The 15,566-nt window shown below is 42.7% G+C and overlaps 1 protein-coding gene across 2 annotated transcripts in view; it reads left to right on the forward strand.

Annotated features, from left to right (window-relative positions):
- PDGFRA (platelet derived growth factor receptor alpha) overlaps positions 1-13,329 on the forward strand; it is a 35,729-nt gene extending 22,400 nt beyond the window's left edge. For both annotated transcript variants that reach the window (XM_030013320.2, XM_030013309.2), the window contains exons 13-23: positions 584-688; positions 1,404-1,514; positions 1,798-1,951; positions 3,044-3,210; positions 4,355-4,470; positions 5,035-5,157; positions 5,767-5,878; positions 7,608-7,707; positions 7,829-7,934; positions 8,641-8,876; positions 9,931-13,329. In XM_030013320.2, the coding sequence (XP_029869180.1) occupies positions 584-688; positions 1,404-1,514; positions 1,798-1,951; positions 3,044-3,210; positions 4,355-4,470; positions 5,035-5,157; positions 5,767-5,878; positions 7,608-7,707; positions 7,829-7,934; positions 8,641-8,876; positions 9,931-10,078 (1,478 nt within the window). In that variant the 3' untranslated portion in view covers positions 10,079-13,329. The remainder of the gene's footprint in view (positions 1-583; positions 689-1,403; positions 1,515-1,797; positions 1,952-3,043; positions 3,211-4,354; positions 4,471-5,034; positions 5,158-5,766; positions 5,879-7,607; positions 7,708-7,828; positions 7,935-8,640; positions 8,877-9,930) is intronic.
- Positions 13,330-15,566: the final 2,237 nt, after the last annotated feature.

A 15,566-nucleotide genomic window follows, 5' to 3' on the forward strand; every position in this document is an offset into this window, starting at 1 on the left:
ACACTTGTACATTAAACTTCAGAGAAGTTTCCCCTCATGTGTGACCAACATGTATTTCAGCTTCTTGCAGATCACTAATGGCCCTGCTTGTCTATTTCTAAATGTGCTGTTGATGTGCTTCAGTCTATCGTACTGCTAGACGTATCCAGCATTGATGCAATGGCCCAAAACTACAACTAAGGAGTCCAATTCAGATTTTTAAGCAAAGGACACAACTGTACTGTAGTCAAGTGCTGACTGAGGCAGAGAGGTCAACTTAAATACAGGAGAATCAATGATTAGAAAGGATAAAGTGAGGGTGGCAGGGCACAGTAGAAGACGAATTTGAATGAGTTGAGCTCCCATGTGCAGATGTGCTCCTGATGTTTACTTGCTTGTTTTTATTTAAGAATTGTACTTAATGACAGTATTTCATATTTGCCTTTTCTGCTTAACAACAACGGTAATAACAATAATACCACTGGTCTGGCTAACTGAGCGTGCTCTTTCTGCACAAGAATCACAACCCGTAGAGGAATGGCAGTGGGAAACGAGGCAAATTGCTGTTACTTTCTGAATAAATAATGCTCTCCTTTGTGTTCAGGTCGAATCCTTGGTTCTGGTGCGTTTGGAAAAGTAGTTGAAGGGACTGCATATGGATTGAGTCGCTCTCAACCGGTGATGAAAGTAGCTGTGAAAATGCTGAAACGTAAGTTGTCGCAGTTCCATTTCCCCAGCTAGGTAGGGCATGTTCCCACAGGGTTACTTAAGCACTGCTTAGGTATAAATAGATTCTCCATATCTGAAGTTGCAAATGAGCTGTGGAATGACTGAAATTTAAAATTATAGTTTAGCTTGCTTCATGGCATTTCAAGACTGAAAGTATCCAGGCTTCTGAAAACATCCAAAGTTTGGTTGTAGCTGTATGGAATGTAGTAGCCACAATAACTCAGCGAGATCAGAAAAAGATAAAATAACCATGAATGTTTGTGAAGAAGTGAAAGCTATACAACAAAGGAGAAATAGGCAGGTCTCATGTGAGAATCTTAAGCTCACTGAAGATTTCCCCATTCATAAAAGCTGAGAAGCTGATGCAGTGATTCTGGAGGAACCATAAGGACTTGCTTGTGTTGAAACAAGCAGCTTGTAAATTGCCTCTGTGCCACCTAGGCAATCCACTGTACCCCCGGAGAGGGACAAACAGACTGGGTTAGCTATTGAGCTGCATCAAGTGAGTCCTTTATTAGTGATTTGTGACTCCTCTCCAAGACTTAAGAAAGCCCCTTATCAAGTAAAGGACACAGTCTTCTTCAAGAAACCACGGTAGCAATGCTCAACTGAGGCAAGTAAGGAGAAATTTTTTGTTGTTGTGAAAAAGGCAATTGCTCTCACTGAGTGGCTGGTGTTTTTTTGTTTTTCAACAGCTACAGCTAGATCAAGTGAAAAACAGGCACTCATGTCTGAACTGAAAATAATGACACATCTTGGCCCTCACCTGAATATTGTGAATCTGCTTGGAGCTTGTACAAAATCAGGTGGGTTTGGCTGGCAAAATGGAGGTTTCCTGTGGAGCCATCACTCACCGTTTAACAAGCACACAAATTTCAAGTAAAGGATTTAACAATAAATATAAACAAATAAAAGGTTTCACAAACCTACTTGATATTTGGTAGTAGTTGCAGGCATAACTTAGTAAATAAAAATATATTAACCCACCATACTTTTTATGTTTTATGTTCTATTTCCTACTATTTTTGGAGTGAGGTTTTTTTTTTTTTTAAAGACCCCACTCATCAATGCATGATTTTGCTTTATCAGGTCCTATTTACATCATTACTGAATACTGCTTTTATGGTGATTTGGTGAACTATCTGCATAAGAACAGGGACAATTTCCTGAACCGACACCCAGAGAAGCCAAAGAAAGATTTGGATATCTTTGGGATGAACCCAGCTGATGAAAGCACAAGAAGGTGGGAAAAAAGGAAGAAAAAAAAGTATGACCTGCAACTTAAGGAAATGTCATTATTAACCCTTACTCCATTCCTCTCATTCATTGATTTAGAGCCCTCCCTAATTTTTCTCTTTAGAGTTTTATTTATCAGGTTTCATAGATCTGGGAAGGTTTCAGCATTTTTTGTTCAGTCTCCCTGACATGTGTCCTAGATCCATGTTCTCCCTGTGTAGAGATGCCTGCAGTCCCAGGACCACCGTGGGTTCTCCATAGACATCCTGAGGTCCCAAAGAACATTTCCATTAATAAAGCTTTCCTGTAAAAACATCCTTCTGCCTCTACCAACCTAAGTTTTAAAAGTAAAGTGCGACTACCTGGTTTCCTTGTTTCCCTGCTTGGGGAATTTCCACTGTCTAAAACTCCTCCCCTTCAGACAACCTGGCAGAGTTTGTGTCCAAGCTCAAGTACTCTCCTTTATCTACCAATGGCTTAGCCACTCTCAATAGTTGCCTTACGGTTCATCCCATAGCTTTTTCCAGATGATGGTGGAGGAAGCTTGTTGTCATACATTCAGTAATAAAGCAATGTCATAAAATTAGCCAGGATTTAGAAGGTGAACAGAGATTCCTTCAAAAAATCACTCAGGCAAATACATCAACTGACTCAGTAGCTGAGTACAGCCAGGACTATTCATCTGAGCATGGGTTTGTTCAGCAGGACTGGATTTGATGCAAACTGTCTGGGTGAATAAATTACATCTATCATTCGGAATACCTTGAACTAAAAGCCCTAGGTAGTAATACTTGAATTCAGTGGGATTTGGGGAAGTTAGATAATGTATGTTTACATACCTGACTATTGACAAAAGGATAAGTTTGAAGCACTTGTGTTTGACTACAGTGATACATGGTAACATGTACTAATATGTGATAATACATGGTTATGTCATAATACATGATCTTTATGTATTCCCTATCAAGAAGCCAGCTCTTATATTTCAGAGCAATACAATTATACCCCATAAGAGAACTGTTAGATCTACAGGATCCTGTGGCAGGGAAATCACCTGGGCAATAGCAGCTGATACACCTGTATTTTCTTCCAATTTCAGTTATGTGATATTATCATTTGAAAACACCGGAGAATACATGGACATGAAACAAGCTGATACCACTCAGTACGTGCCAATGCTGGAAAGGAAGGAGGGATCTAAGTACTCTGATATTCAGAGATCTGTGTATGATCGTCCTGCTTCATATAAGAAGAAATCTATGTCAGGTAACATAGAATTGTCCCTTCTGCATACATAATTGATACAAATAATTCTTGCGTAGATGCATACCTTATTTTTGCCCTAGTAAACTACTTAGCTGTGTTCGACAAGCGTGTGAGTATAAGCTATAAGCTAAAAGTTTATGCTTGTGTTCTTCATTATGCTCCAGGGATAGGAGTGAGTGCTCCTGGAGTAGAAGGGGTCCAGTTGTGTATTTGCGTCTATGCTGAAGCGCTGAGCAGCTGTGCTCTGCAACGGGGCTGTAGGCACTCTTTGGAGGCAGTGATTTTATCAGCCTTCTAGTTTGCAAGATTTTGAGCAATAGCAATGAACAATAATAATAGTAATTTATATTGCTCTGTTTCCACTTACATTTCACATTAACTGACACTTAGCAAATGCAGAACACTCCCAAATACTTTCCTGGATTATGTAATGAAGATAATGAATGCATCCCATTCCCTGGCCCTGTTCTCAGAAACCAAATATGCTTTGCTTTAAAAATAGGCACCATCACTTCTGCCTCTAGGCCTCAGAAACTGAACCATATCCAGTCGCAGATTTACATGGCAGACTAATGTACTCATATTGTGCTCTAGAACAGTCAGGGTAGATGAATCACTGCATTTTGACTGTTTTTTTGCTGACATCTTTCATAAAAAAATAAGAACGGTTGCCATAGAATTCCTGACCCTTTTTGCTGGTATTGGATTAGTCCCAGTGAATACTTTCTGGGAAACATAACAGCGTTCAGCAAAAGTAAACGGATAAGAATGTACGTGCGTGCACAAAAACCTCATGAAGGCACCACCTCTAAATAAGTGGTTTTGTACCACACACTGAGTGTTGTAAACAACCTGTATAACACTTCAGTGATCCTTTTTAACTTTACCTTTCCCTGTAGTTCTCTGGGGAAAAAACACAGACAGGACAAAACCCAAAACCTATATCTAATACTGGATGTTTTTAAGAATGCAGTATGAGTCAGTGACTGATGCAGACATTAAAAGTGGTTAGTTGTTATGAAAAGACTGGTTTGGTCATGGTACTCTGTTAAAATCATCAGCTCAGAATCATGATAGGTAGGGAGAAATGGGTGCTGCTTTCACACTCCACAGCACAAACACATTTTTCTCTCTTTTTCAATAGAATCAGAAGTCAAAAACCTTCTTTCAGACGACAGTTCGGAGGGCCTCAGCCTACTGGATTTGCTGAGCTTCACCTACCAGGTTGCACGGGGAATGGAATTCTTGGCTTCTAAAAATGTAAGTAAATGGAAGAGAGTGTAAAAATATCTTCATCGCCAGCTATGGGTTTCACTTTAGATTCTGAAAACATGACACAATATAATATTCTTTTTGGGGTTGTAGACAGCTTTCTCACTTACCTGGCAACTGAGATCCCCATGGTTGGAAAAATCAAAGCAGCAGTCAGTCCTCTTCTCCTGTTGCAGCCTGTGACGTTCATGGAGTCAGGGTGCCAGAGATGGTGGTGGATCTAGGCAGGGTCTGTGTGGAGGGTCCATACAGCCGCAGACCAGCATGGTCAGAAGCATAGACATATCATTAGTACATGATGGGTAGAAGGGGAAAGGGTGGTTTCACTTTTGTCTCTCCCCCACTACAATGCATCCGCATGAGCCCTCGCTGTTTCTGAGGACTGGTGCCTCCCTGCCCCTGTTAGCGAGGCAATATAGGTGCCTGTTCAGTAGAAGGGTTTGTTAAGACTGTGTCCAGAAAGTCAACAGATCTTTTTCAGGGATCTTTGCAAGGGAAATGGCCCTCGTGGAATTAGTATGTCCTTGAACAACTTAATTTCTCTCCATACAGTGTGTGCACCGTGACTTGGCAGCTCGTAATGTCCTCCTGGCTCAAGGAAAAATCGTGAAGATCTGTGACTTTGGGCTGGCTAGAGACATCATGCATGATTCCAACTATGTCTCCAAGGGCAGCGTATGTACTTCTTAATCTCCTGAGCTCTGCTTTAACTGAAATAAGAACTGTCAGTTTTAGATACTGTTTGATGTTCTTGCCATTCAGTGTTCGTTACATTAATTGACCATTGGGATGAACGCTCCTGAGAACAATTTTTCTTCAGTTCATTAATTCCTGTAACTTTCCTAATTCTGCTTTAAAGCCAAAAAGTACTTGGCCACACTTAGTACGTCACAGGCTTACATTTTAACTGGCAAGTTTTGTGACTGGATAAATTATTAAGGAACTGTCACTATGATATAGAGAGTAGTGACACATCAATCAATGACATATCAGATCTAGATCAGCAGTGCCAGCTTTTGTATCATACCTTCAATCAGCCTGGTCATTTTCTAGTGATAAAATTAATGCAGTTATGGCTTAGTTTTTGTGGGGAGCAAATAGCAGCATTGCTTATAGTCCTGGTACCTCTGTGTTATAAGGAATCAAAAGTAAACACTAGCCAGGTTAACACAACTTTTCTTATTAGAGAGAACTTAATCCTGGCTATCAAACACCAGTTGTAATGGGAAGCATTTCTTTAATGACTCATCTGAGTGGTTTGGGGTTTCTTTCTTTTTGCTACAGACTTTCCTCCCAGTAAAATGGATGGCACCTGAAAGCATTTTTGACAATCTGTACACAACTTTAAGTGATGTCTGGTCTTATGGCATTCTGCTGTGGGAAATATTTTCTCTTGGTACGTACTGTGAACACTTTCTTATGTGTAGTGATTAAGCTTTGTCAGTTCAAGCTGTTCTCCATAAAGTATTTCAAATTCTGCAGTAAAAATATATGTGTGAAATCAACTGTTAGTTATTCTTCTATACTGGGCTTCAGATTCCAATGTTAGGCATGAAGTGAAATGTCCATACTCTCCCAAAGTTCTCTTTAGATTTTTTTTTGTTTTTGCAAGATACTTTTTTTTTTTTTTTTTTTGCCAGAATACAGAAAGCACCGAGTAAAAAGCTTTTGTGGAAAAGTATTGGTGTGCTGAGCCAGGATGGTTTTTCTGGCTAACACGAGAAAGAACATGCTTCCCCCTTGCAATAGGGTGCCTGGGGCTGCAGCCCAGCCCAGGGGCTGGTTTGAAACAGTCTCTTCATATGTGTTTCCAAAGAACCCCTCTTACTCCCATTACAGAATGAAAACAAATGTCAATCTTCTGGGAGGCTGATTTCTCATTTCCAGGTCAGCACTGTTCACACAGTTGGTTTATGGCAGCGTAAAGTGGTTATGACAATGTATAGCAGTTACAGACAATGTACAGTTCCCAACTGGGAACAGCCTGGCTCTTTCCTCAGCCTCATTAATTAGCCTCCCGGGCGGGTGGCTGGCCTGCTTCAGTAAGTGTGCATTGCCCAGATTTACTTCCAGCAGAATTAATCATGCCTGTATTGTATCTACTACTGCCCCACGGCAACCCAAAGCCTAATGTTATTTTCTAGAATAAGTTGTCATATAGCTGCTTCTCAGAAAACAGCAGTTGCACCACTATTTAGGGTATTGATTACTGTAATCTCTGGGCATCATAGGATCCTGTAAAAATCCTTTCCCCAGCATCCCTGGGAGGCATGGGAGTACCGTTGGATAGCTCAGGAACAGAGGCACAGCTAAGCCTTTGCTTCACTGCCTTATCTGTAAGGAAGGCACTGAAGCTCAGTTTTAAGTGAAAATCCTGCTTTTGAAAGGGCTGAGGTTTCTGGAGTATTGTTATAGTATGTCTCCTCCACCTGAGAGAGATGATCTTTCTCGGGAAGCAAAACATATCCTCAGCAGCATTTGTTAAGAAGGTCAACTTTGACATCTTGTTGCAACACTGACTTCAGCTTGAATGATCCTTTTACACACCAGCGACAACTGAGCATGAGTGCAATGATGTTTGCATGCTGTGGCCCCAAATGATCGCTTAACTTTGTCAGCTCAGGGGCCAAGTCCAAACTTTTCAACAACCCATGCACCCAATGTTAGCTGTTGTCTAAAGCTAGCTGCCCAGGTGGGAAGACTCTTAGCTGTCGTGCAGGTGCCAAAGGCAATAAAACCAGACAGAGCAAGTGACTTGCCTAAGGTCACACAGAAAGTCAGTGGCAGACCAGAGCCATGACCTCAGATCTGCCAAATGCAGGCTGATGACGTGATCCAGGTATCATCCAACCTCTGTGCCCAGTCAATACATTCTATAGACACTGTAAAGGTATTTTTTCCTAAGTAGTACCTACTTCAATCTTTCCTAGCCAACATTTCACGTCAGGGCTTAATGTGGTCAAGACAATAGCTCTGATGTGAAACACTGGCTAGGAAAGATTAATTCTGATGGCATGTCAAATTATAGCATTAACACTTTTGACATGAACAGCAAGACGGTATTTGGGAACTCTGCATGGATAGTCAAGTATAGAGTAGTATGTTTTCTTCTCTTTTATCTGCAGGTGGTACACCATATCCTGGCATGATGGTCGATTCTACTTTCTACAATAAGATCAAGAGTGGATACCGAATGGCCAAACCTGATCATGCTACCAATGAAGTGTATGTGTGCATTTGGCTTTTCCATACCTGGCCAGTCTCCAGACGATTTTGGCTTTAGTTTCTGTTTGGTTAGTCATTTTCCTTTACCAGTTGGTTAAATTGGTTTCCATCTTATCTGCAGGTATGAGATCATGGTGAAGTGCTGGAACAGTGAACCAGAGAAAAGACCTTCTTTTTACCATTTGAGTGAAATTGTGGAGAGCTTGTTGCCTGGAGAGTACAAAAAGGTTTGTTCTTTGAAATTTTCTCTGTGTTTTCTGGATACTGTTTAGAGGTAATTATAAGTGTTGTTCCAGCCATCAGAGCCATGAGCACTGAACCGGCACATCCTAACCTACGTGAATTACGTGATTTGGACAGGGACATTGCATGTTCTGTTTCTGCATGCAAGCTTACTGAGAGAAGCAGTTCTGCAGTGTTAGCTGGGAAGCAGGGCTCTCCATTTCTAATGAAATCCTACCAACTCAATTTTTCTACCAGAGAATGGGTTTTATATATTTTCATGGGATTTTCTAGGCAGTGAAAGAATTCTAGACAAGGGACTACTTGGCCCATGTGTATGATCTCCCTATCCCTTTGGACCCTGACACCAGCAAGTTTTCCCCTTGTACTTCTGGTACCTCTGGACAAGCTCTGCCTGCCCCATCATTCAGTGTTTCATTTTCCCACCTACCTTCACTCCCTTGCCCCTCTCCCTACCCCTCTTTCACATCTATTTGTCTGCTCTGTGCTGCCACGCTCACTCCTGCATCATCTAAAACTTACGTGTCACTTCTCCCTTTGAATTATTTGAAGATGATGGGCTTCTCTATCCAGTGTTGCTGGCTCATAGGGCAGAATATTTGCTGGGTTAATGAATCACAGCTCCCCAACTGAAGAAAGGCAGCCTTAGTGAATAGTATCTAATGAGGGGTTTAAAATGAATATTTTCAGAGCTATGAGAAGATTCACCTGGACTTCCTGAAAAGTGATCACCCAGCTGTCACACGCATGAGAGGGGACTGTGACAATGCTTACATTGGTGTCACCTACAAGAATGAAGACAAGCTAAAGGACAGGGAGAGCGGTTTTGATGAGCAGAGGCTCAGTGCTGACAGTGGATACATCATCCCCCTGCCTGACATTGACCCTGTTTCTGAAGATGAGCTTGGCAAAAGGAACAGGCACAGGTAGGTGTGGTTTGCAGATCATATAGCCCATAGTCACTGTTCGGGATCATGTTTGGCATTGTGCATTAACACTTTTTAGCATCCTACTCCACGAATGGTTTCCTTAGCTCTGTTGAAACTATTGATTGGGAAGGTCCCATGTAAATATGGTAGTATGACTGGCCACAGTGTTTTCAATGGGAAAAAACTAATTTTGCCTTTTTTGTGATGGCCAGGGGAAGGGGACTTCTGGGAGGGTGCTCCTGTGTGTCACTGAAACTCTCTTGCTAGCTTGGCCGCATCACAGTGGCTGTCTGGCAGCTCTGTGGGCACATTTTGCAACACGTCTTGCCTACAGCTCAATGCCTTGGAGCTGCATATGAGATGTCAAGGGATTGATTTGTTCTGTGAAAGACCAGCTCCAAAATTTGGGAGAAGTTGTTTTTAGTATCTTCCATGGTATTCTTTTCATTGACAGCAGAGTATCCAGGACTTTTTACTGCTCCCTAGTCAGTTTGCATGACCGATTCTGCTACAGCACAAGACTGTGCAACCCTTCCTGTGAAAGGGGGGGGGGCTTAATTCAGCACTTAATTCATAGTATATAGAATTAGCAACCTAGATACTTCTTTTTTTGATATTTTTGCGCAATTTTCAAGAAGGGGATGAATGAAGTCTCTAAGAAGCACTATCCAGATGAAGATTTATTACCACTCTCTGTTATTCTTATCTTACTGTCTGTTACTGTTATCTTATTTTCACCTGGCCTCCCTAGATTTGCCTAAGTGACCTATTGTCACAGCAGTGTCATAAAGCTATTTCTCTAATGAGTCTCCGGTGGAAAGTGCTTGGAGGAACATGTGAACAACCCGCTCCTTTGAATTCCAAGGTGGTTCATTACTCTTGAGATACAAGATGTGTCATTTCCTAAGAAATGGGCGGTCAGAGTCACCTAAGATTGCGCCGTGGGTCAGAAAGCATGTGGGGAGGTAGCGTTCAGTTCTGCTAGAGACTGGAGTACTCATCCAGCCACATTTGCCATGTATTTTCTCTCTGAGATGTTTGTCTCTTCCAGTTCCCAGACATCTGAAGAAAGTGCCATTGAAACCGGTTCCAGTAGCTCTACTTTCATCAAGAGAGAGGACGAGACCATTGAGGACATTGACATGATGGACGACATTGGGATCGACTCCTCAGACCTGGTGGAGGACAGCTTCCTGTAACCCCACAGACACCTTCCAGCTCTGCACACGGGCAAGCCTGCCGTGTCGTCTACAGACTTCTGCTCCCCAGAGAAAACCACTTTATTGCAATGTCAAGGATGTGAGGAGGAGGTGGATTTGTACAGAGAAACTCCCAGCGATGGGCAGAGGAATCAGCCTATGAATGATAAAGACGTGTTGAAGATGGATTTTTTTAGTGTTGCTTCTTGCAGTACTTCAGTAGCATCTCAGTGTTGTTTGCCATTTGAACTGGTAGGAGGACGAAGGAAAAGGCCACAAACAGACCAGTTTTGTGTTTCAAGGGCATTCATATGACTTTGATGGATCGAATTTCCACTGCAGCAATACTTCACCATTGTAATTATGTAAATAACTGTCTACTCAAGGATCTTTTGAGGTGCACATTGAACATATGCCATGGATTTTAGAAGAAATCGCTCATGAATTTTGTGTACTTCCTCCCTCAATCTCAATGTCAGCTGCTGTTAACTATCATGTGAATTGAAGAACATGCAAAAACCACTTTTGGACCAAAAAGGTCTAAAACCACAAGGGACTGACCGGTACTACAAAACATGTTACTTTTTACCATTAATGCAAGTAACAGGGAATAATAATAATAATAATAATAATAATGATAATAATTAAAAACCAGTCTATGATAGGTGTTAGAAACCTAGTAAGTCTTTATTAACTATAGAAGATAGCTGTTTTCAAGATAATACTACTACTGTTTTCAGTAACACTAAATGTATATTTTACAATTCATTGTCCTTCAGTAAAAGCACAGTCTCAAGAAACTTTTTTAAGTACAAGGAAAAAATTTATGACCTGAAAATGTTTATGAAACAATTCTTTTTTTTGGCTCTATGCAGTATGGTAACTGCTCTGGTTAGCTAAAACTACTTTAACATAGAGAAAAATTTAAGATTTTGTTTTCTATCATGACCTGAGTAGCTTTTCTAATCAGGTATACTAGAAGCAATGATTGTCCTCTGATTAAGGGAGGTTCTAAAAATTTAAATTTAAAAAAATAAAAGTTATGCCAGATCTCCAAGATGCTGGAGAATGGAAGATTATGATAAACCACCAGCAACATCCCATTATTAGTGTTTCACGGGTACTGAAAAGAAATCCTATCCTGGGGTTAGCTGTGAAGAATCGATTTGATATTTGAACTGCTCAAGGAACAAAGACATCTCTCCCAGCCTGGAACTCAAGTTTAAACTAGCAGAAATAATTCTGCATCAAATATTCTTGTCTTAGTTTTCAGTTTTCAACAGGAACAGAAAACTCTATTATCTTTGCAGACTGTAACTACAACTGGTAATTGCTTCCAAGAGTGTTTTTTGGAAGAAGGTGCATGAAAATGAACCTGCTCTCAGCCTGCAATAGTTGTTTTTTGACACCACTTTTATGAACAAAGTATTACGATTACTGCTATCACTGTACAATGTGTTATTGAGATATGATGCTTTGGAAGACTTACATGTGAAAAAAGGTACATCACTGCGAAGGGCCCCATCCTTTCTGGTGCTCAACTTTCAAACTAAACCTTAATCCAGTGCGATGAGCGCGTTGCAGGACGTGCTCAGCCTCCGGCACAACACAACCAATGCAAATGCAGTGCAAAGTCATCCCTGTGTTGCAGTATTTTTCCTAGGGAGTGTGAAAGACGGGCCAGCAGTGACCGACAGAACATGCAGCCATGTTAAACTACAGTTTAACTTGAAATGGCCCAAAGAAAAGCTACACAAGTCCCCTTGACTTCACTTGTTGTGGACAGTTGTGAATCAAATGAAAGCAAATGTAATGTTGTCAGTGTTACAGGCAAATAATTCTGGGTCTGGGTTTCAAAATGTCACCTGTCTGAGGCCATGTAAAAACATACTCAGATGTGAAAACAGGACCGGCAGCAAGGCACCCACATTTTCAACGTGATGGATGCTGACAATCAGAGGGAACTGTGAGTGATGGCGCGTCCTCCATTTCTTGCAGTCAACAGATCAAGACCAAGTGTCTTCCTGGGAGCCGTGCTTTAGCCAAACACATGACACTGAGCTCTGTATGGGGACAACTGTGAAACATAAAGACTCTCGATAAAGCCAGGACAGATGAGACGATGTGAAGTCTCCCTCCAGCTATGAACTATGAATTGAGGAAACACAAATTGTCTATTGGATATCCCAGATATCTGAATGGCCACTTGAGACCACATGTGCCTTAATTTGCATGTGTAGTCATCACAACTACACATTCAAATTAGGCAAGCAATTTCACCTGCATTTTTGCACATGGCCTAGTGTTCTTCAGGGTTTGAAAATCAGCCCCAGCATGTTTTATTATACCAGCTACTGGAATCTAAGGACATTTTCATGCGGTCTCCCTTTCCCCTCACTGGTTTCATTCTGTACCTCGCAGCACATCTCAGGGCTAGACCTAGATGGTGGATGTGAACCAGAGCTGGCTCACTTTCTGATGCATGGTAATGTAAATTCTCCATCCTGTCATGAGTATTGTGTAGATGCACTGCATCCATGGCAGGGGTCTAGCCAAACCCAGCTCACTGCAGGCTTGGAATCAGATAAGCTGGCCTGGAAACTGGAATGAGAAGCAGAGGAAGAGAGGGGATTTACAAGAGAGGGAGAAGTACGAAAGGATGATTCGTTTAGTTTTACAATATTATCAGTATTACAGACTTTTTCTTTTACGGCTTAATTTTTGAGAAGCCACTGGAAGAGATATTCCCAAACCTTTTGCTACAGTAATTGTATAACGACAATCAGCATTAGCCTACGAAACACAGCTTTTGATTTGGAATGGCCAACCAATTCCTTACAGCGTGGTCTGCAACTTGTACAAAATGGTCCTATTACATGATGAAGGACGTGAGATATGATGATGTTATACATCAATATGTATATAAGTATTTTTATATAGACTTCTAGAATACTGCCAAAACATTTATGACAGCTATATCACTGCCTTTGTTTATATTTTTTTTACTGTGATATATTCCACAGGCACGTTAACTGTTGCACTTTGAATGTCCAAAAGTTATATTTTAGAATAATAAAAAAGGAAGTGTTTCCAAAATGGTGGCTGTTGTGAAATGTTTGAAGAAGGGCAAACTGGCCTGAGTGATGGTAGGCTCAAAATGTATTTCAAAAATGCCCCTGTTGATATTTTGTCTTTGAAAAAAATCCTGTAAATTAAGATCTCTATATTTCAATAAATGATATATAATTTAAGGATATGTGAGGGGTCTATACTCACTTATTGAAAGATGATTACATAGAATCAGTCTTGCTTGGTTTTTTTTTTCCCCCAAAGGTTTTTTGGTTAGTTGAGTGCTCTGCAAATCCATCAGGCAGCAATGACAAGCAGGTCTCTCAGCCCTTCCAGTGGGCATAGTCGGGAAGTACCTGCAGCAAATGACCTGGACAGCAAATGGCATCTGTGGGGAGCCATGTTGTCCTTCAAAACACAGCAGGTGCGGTGCTCCAGCAACTGCTGTCTGGAGCAGAGCATGTGCCCCAAGGCGGGCACTGGGCTTCCCGCATGAGATGAAACCCTTCTTGACATAGGCACCGTGTGTGTTGGGGGAGTTTGATGCCTGCTGCTCTGCACACACCGAGGAAAGGGGGGACACGGGATGCAAACGGACATGCTGCACTGCCTGTCTGTGATACGTGCTCTCGGCTGCTTCTAGCACAGCTGTACAATAAAGGCTTTTATGCAAAGGTTGCTTTTAACGAGGGACTAAAAGTGACTTGTGTCAGTCTTCAGCCTAAAGCTTTTGATGATTACAGAGGATTAGATGGCCCCACCTTGAAATGGTCATGGTTTCTCTGCCTCTGGCTGCAGGGTTTTTTTAAACCTATGCTGAACTCACCTTTATGAATCAAACCAGATTTTGTCCTATGGTTCTGTGCTCCCACAGTAATTAATTTTTACCCAGTGAGTGTAACTGAACATGGATTTGAGAAGAATTAGAAGATTTCAACCTGAAAACAGAGCTAAACTTGTCAACTGCACTTGCTGCACTGGAGCCTCTCCTGGTTTGCCAGCAGGAGCCAGGCAAGGCTGGCTGTGGGAAAGCTCTGTGAATGGGCAGGGTAGCAACCTTCTGTCCATGGAGTGGTCACTGTTGTTAAAACATGCTTGGAGATGAACTCTCCAGCTAACATCTCCCTCTCCTTCACCACTTCCTCCAAAGCAAAACTCCTCCTTGCTTCAAACAGGGTGCAGCAGCCCTGGCCCGTGCCTTAGATAAGAGTTAAAGCAGGTTCCCTCTCCTTCGCATCCTTGCCGAAGAGGAGTCTTTATTCTACCGCACTGCACTGACACACAACAATTCCTGTCACCGCAGGGGTTCGGGAAAGGGTCACGGCAGCGCTTGTGTCCTTACATCTGTCCTGCTCAGCCATGCACCTGCTCTTCTGGAAGTTCAGCAGCTGTGTAAGACGAGGACTGATGGACTCGTTATTCCTGCTGTGCATGGTAAAGGGTGGTGGTACTAAAATTCCTCTCTATGCAAGAACCTGCAGCTGGGTACAGAGCTCAGATTCAGTTCTCCATCCTCTTCCTCCCCTTTGCAGAGCAGGAGTGCAATCTCCAATGTGTAGGGTATGGCTGTGTGTGCCTGTGAGCGTGTGTCCACACTGGGGAGCACGGATGATGAGTGTCTCACCCTCTCGCTAAACTAGATCCATTTTGGGCAAAAGCCTAGCCCCTCACTCCGCTGCTAACCACAGTCCGGGTGTCCAGCAGGAGTCCTGCTCATTGTCTTGCTCCCTCTTGCAAGGCCTGTGCAAGTGTTTGGCTGGAAATGTGCTGAGGGAGCGCACTGGCACACGGCAGAGGCGGTCTGCCCAGGAGAGAGGAGCTGTGGGGAGAGCGGCACTGTGCCCGGAGCAGCAGAGAGGGGTGGGTTCCTGGCCAGGATGGGAAGGCAAAGGTAGGGAATGGCTTTCCACATGGGCCCTATGCAGGAGACTTCAGTTTATGCACGTAAACAGACCTTTGGCTAAGCTTCTGGATCGCTATGGGTGGTGCAAAAGGAGAGCAGCAGGTTTGTCAGCCACCCCGAGATGCTCCTGGTGGCTCTGGGAACCTGAGGCATATGGTGCCCTTGCAGCTCTCGGGGTGACAGCCGTGTCCCATCACCCTATCCCCATCATTAGAGGGGGGGTTGTGTGGTACAGGAGCTGTGTGCTGGCATAATTCCTGGGAAAGATCAGAGGAGAGCAAAGGAAAGCCATTCATATGCTCAAAACCAAAAGAAGTGACCCCATGGACCTGGGCTGGCGCATGAAGCCGACAGCTGAAGCAAAGTCCCTACACCATGGGAATCCCACAACCAATGCCTACAGCAAAGTGAAGGGTTGGGCTTAGCACTCATGGGCTTGTCCACCTGGCCCGATCTCTGTCCTGCACCCCTTGGCACAGCCAGCCCACAGGAGACCAAAACAGCAGGCGGCAGAGG

This window comes from Aquila chrysaetos, chromosome 1 (assembly GCF_900496995.4).
Source record: "Aquila chrysaetos chrysaetos chromosome 1, bAquChr1.4, whole genome shotgun sequence".
Classification (NCBI taxonomy): Eukaryota; Metazoa; Chordata; class Aves; order Accipitriformes; family Accipitridae; genus Aquila; species Aquila chrysaetos.